The 4,069-nt window shown below is 50.4% G+C and overlaps 1 protein-coding gene across 1 annotated transcript; it reads right to left on the reverse strand.

Moving 5' to 3' along the window:
* Positions 1-1,119: 1,119 nt before the first annotated feature.
* LOC308148774 (fibroblast growth factor 12-like) lies at positions 1,120-3,974 on the reverse strand (the record flags this gene model as incomplete). The annotated part of the gene is made up of 3 exons (XM_080522285.1): positions 1,120-1,295; positions 3,448-3,646; positions 3,873-3,974. 3 exons carry the CDS (start codon positions 3,972-3,974, stop codon positions 1,120-1,122), a joined length of 477 nt encoding a protein of 158 aa, XP_080378411.1.
* Between the last annotated feature and the right edge of the window lie 95 nt (positions 3,975-4,069).

Consider the following 4,069-nt stretch of genomic DNA (forward strand, 5'->3'; position numbering starts at 1 on the left):
AGCTCCGACTGGGTCCCTGAACGCATCACATGAAACCCCCCCGGAGCTCTGACTGGGTCCCTGAACGCACCACAGGAAACCCCCATAGCTCCGACTGGGTCCCTGAACGCACCACAGGAAACCCCCTTAGCTCCGACTGGGTCCCTGAACGCACCACAAGAAACCCCCAGAGCTCCGACCGGGTCCATGAACGTACCACAAGAAACCGCCCCGAGCTCCGACCGGGTCCCTGAACGCACCACAGGAAATCCCCCGAGCTTATACAGCACCACACGGTGCGTTCAGGGACCTGGTTAACCATTAGTTTATGGTTTTAATCTGTATAATCCTGTACGAGAAAGTGTATTACTTACGTTAAAATACTTTGTATTACGTATCTGAAAGTAACTCACAAAATGAGTTACTATAAAATACTTCCAGGGAGGAAAAGTACTATGAATATTTCATAGTACTGTTAAAATCTAGTCGGATGTTATTGAATTTCTTAAATGAAATAATTTTTAGGAGTACAATACTTCTGGTAAAGTACTTCTGGTAAAGTACTTCTGGTAAAGTATGGTAAACAATTTCACCTTCAAATGTAACTCAAATAAAGTAACTAAGTTACCGTGAAATACTCATTGAAGTCTGTCTGCAGTGGAACGGAGCGCTCTGATTGGCCGGGGGCTCCTGCGGGAGGGTGGAGCTTGTCAGACAGCAGGGGGCGCTCTGATTGGCCGGGGGCTCCTGCAGGAAGGGTGGAGCTCTGATTGGCTGGAGTTCTACATGGCTTAAAGCTTGGGAGTCCGTCTCCGTCAGGTGACGGTGCAGACCACCAGGTGGAGATGAAGAGTAGCTGTGCTGCTCGCCTCGCGGGCCTTTTTGCATAAAATGTAAGTTGTCCTCAAACAAGCCCCCCCCCCCCCCCCTCCCCCCCTCCCCCCCTCCCCCCTCCCCCGCACAAAACCTGTCCCAATATTCTGGAAGCTTCTTTTCTTTTCTTTTTTCTTTGTTGTTGTAGTTGTAGTAATGTTGCCGTCGTCATGGCGATCACTGTGGTTGCCGTGGCAGCGGTGGGACAGAGGGGGTGTCCAATGGGAGTCCGCCGCCTCCTCCTCGCCCAGCGGGGGGCGCCGCCGGCTACGAGCCGTCCCGCTCTGTGAGCTCGTCCTCCTCCGGCTCCTCCCCCTCCCCCGCCTCCTCCTCCACCTCCTCCACCCGCCGCCCCCGCCCCTCGCTGTTCAGGGTGGGGCTCCGCGACGACTTCAGCAGCTTCTCCTCCAACTCGTGGAGCGACGGCTCCTTGTACATGCACACTGCAGGGGCAACAAGGGGAGGGGGTCAGTACCACTGGAGGGGCAACAAGGAGGGGGGGGGTCAGTACCACTGCAGGGGCAACAAGGGGGGGGGTTCAGTACCACTGGAGGTAGTGTAGTTGTAATGTATAGTTGTGTAGTTGTAGTTGTAGCTGAAGTTGAGAGTGTGTCTGTAGTTGAGGGTGTAGTGGAGGTTGTGTCTATAGTTGTGTCTGTAGTTATAGTTGTAGTGGAGGTTGTGTCTGTAGTTGTGTCTGTAGTTATAGTTGTAGTGGAGGTTGTGTCTGTAGTTGTGTCTGTAGTTATAGTTGTAGTTGAGGTTGTGTCTGTAGTTGAGGGTGTAGTGGGGGTTGTGTCTGTAGTTGTGTCTGTAGTTATAGTTGCAGTGGAGGTTGTGTCTGTAGTTGTAGTGGAGGTTGTGTCTGTAGTTGTGTCTGTAGTTATAGTTGTAGTGAGGTTGTGTCTGTAGTTGTGTCTGTAGTTATAGTTGTAGTGGAGGTTGTGTCTGTAGTTGTAGTGGAGGTTGTGTCTGTAGTTGAGGTTGTAGTGGAGGTTGTGTCTGTAGTTGTAGTGGAGGTTGTGTCTGTAGTTGTGTCTGTAGTTATAATTGTAGTTGAGGTTGTGTCTGTAGTTGTAGTGGAGGTTGTGTCTGTAGTTGTGTCTGTAGTTATAGTTGTAGTGGAGGTTGTGTCTGTAGTTGAGGGTGTAGTGGAGGTTGTGTCTATAGTTGTGTCTGTAGTTATAGTTGTAGTGGAGGTTGTGTCTGTAGTTGTAGTGGAGGTTGTGTCTGTAGTTATAGTTGTAGTGGAGGCTGTGTCTGTAGTTGAGGGTGTAGTGGAGGTTGTGTCTATAGTTGTGTCTGTAGTTATAGTTGTAGTGGAGGTTGTGTCTGTAGTTATAGTTGTAGTTGAGGTTGTGTCTGTAGTTGTAGTGGAGGTTGTGTCTGTAGTTGTGTCTGTAGTTATAGTTGTAGTGGAGGTTGTGTCTGTAGTTGTAGTGGAGGTTGTGTCTGTAGTTGAGGTTGTAGTGGAGGTTGTGTCTGTAGTTGAGGGTGTAGTTATAGTTGTAGTGGAGGTTGTGTCTGTAGTTGTAGTGAAGGTTGTGTCTGTAGTTGTGTCTGTAGTTATAGTTGTAGTTGAGGTTGTGTCTGTAGTTGAGGGTGTAGTGGGGGTTGTGTCTGTAGTTGTGTCTGCAGTTATAGTTGTAGTGGAGGTTGTGTCTGTAGTTGTAGTGGAGGTTGTGTCTGTAGTTGAGGTTGTAGTGGGGGTTGTGTCTGTAGTTATAGTTGTAGTGGACGTTGTGTCTGTGGTTGTAGTTGAGGTTGTGTCTGTAGTTGAGGTTGTGTCTGTAGTTGAGGTTGTGTCTGTAGTTGAGGTTGTAGTTGTAGTTGAGGGTGTGTCTGTAGTTGTAGTTGAGGTTGTGTCTGTAGTAGTGTCAGTAGTGTCAGTGTCAGTAGTGTCCGTAGTAGTGTCAGTAGTGGTGTCAGTAGTGTCCGTAGTGTTAGTAGTGTCAGTAGTGGTGTCAGTGGTGTCAGTAGTGTCCGTAGTAGTGTCAGTAGTGGTGTCAGTGGTGTCAGTGGTGTCAGTAGCTACTACTGACACTACTGACACTGACACGACTACTACTGACACTGACACTACTTCTGACACTACTGTACTACAGTGTCAGTAGTGTCAGTAGTAGTGTCAGTAGTGTCAGTAGTGGTGTCATTAGTGTCAGTGGTGTCAGTGTCAGTAGTGTCAGTAGTAGTGTCAGTGTCAGTAGTGTCAGTAGTAGTGTCAGTGGTGTCAGTGTCAGTAGTGTCAGTAGTAGTGTCAGTAGTGTCAGTGGTGTCAGTGTCAGTAGTGTCAGTAGTAGTGTCAGTAGTGTCAGTAGTAGTGTCAGTGTCAGTAGTGTCAGTGGTGTCAGTAGTGTCAGTGTCAGTAGTGTCAGTAGTGTCAGTAGTAGTGTCAGTGTCAGTAGTGTCAGTAGTAGTGTCAGTGTCAGTAGTGTCAGTGGTGTCAGTAGTGTCAGAAGTAGTGTCAGTAGTAGTGTCACTAGTGTCAGTAGTAGTGTCAGTGTCAGTAGTGTCAGTGGTGTCAGTAGTGTCAGTGTCAGTGGTGTCAGTAGTGTCAGTAGTAGTGTCAGTGTCAGTAGTGTCAGTGGTCCTCACCCTCGATGGGCCGGGGGACGAAGTGTGAGCAGGGCTTGGTCTTCTTCACGCGGTTCCCCTTCATGACGACTCCGTCCTTGTTGAGTCCGAGGAACCAGGCCCGGCCCGACTCGTGCTGCCGGTACAGGGTGGAGGAGTAGATGACGTAGTAGTTCTCGAACACCGACTCCTTGAACTTACACTCCGCCGTGAACACGTCCTGGCTCACACACACACACACACACACACACACACACACACACACACACACACACACACACACACATTAACTCCTTGAAAAAAAACAACACGAGTGAAATAAAACATCTTGGTTTCAGAGAAGCGTCACGTTTCCACGGCAACGCCCCGTGACGGTGTAGTTCTCCTGCTCGGCCACTGGTGGGCGGGGCCAGCGTGGCTCTGATTGGCCGGTCCCTGGTCGCTACGGGGCCCAAACACCAGGAGACTGGATGTTGCTCGCTGGAGGTGGTTGCCGTGGAAGCGGGAGGCGGGAGGCGGTTGCCGTGGAAGCGGGAGGTGGTTGCCATGGAAGCGGGAGGTGGTTGCCGTGGAGGCGGGAGGTGGTTGCTGTGGAAGCGGGAGGCGGTTGCCGTGGAGGCGGGAGGTGGTTGCCGTGGAAACG

The sequence above is a fragment of the Blennius ocellaris genome, assembly GCF_963422515.1.
Source record: "Blennius ocellaris genome assembly, contig: SCAFFOLD_56, whole genome shotgun sequence".
Classification (NCBI taxonomy): Eukaryota; Metazoa; Chordata; class Actinopteri; order Blenniiformes; family Blenniidae; genus Blennius; species Blennius ocellaris.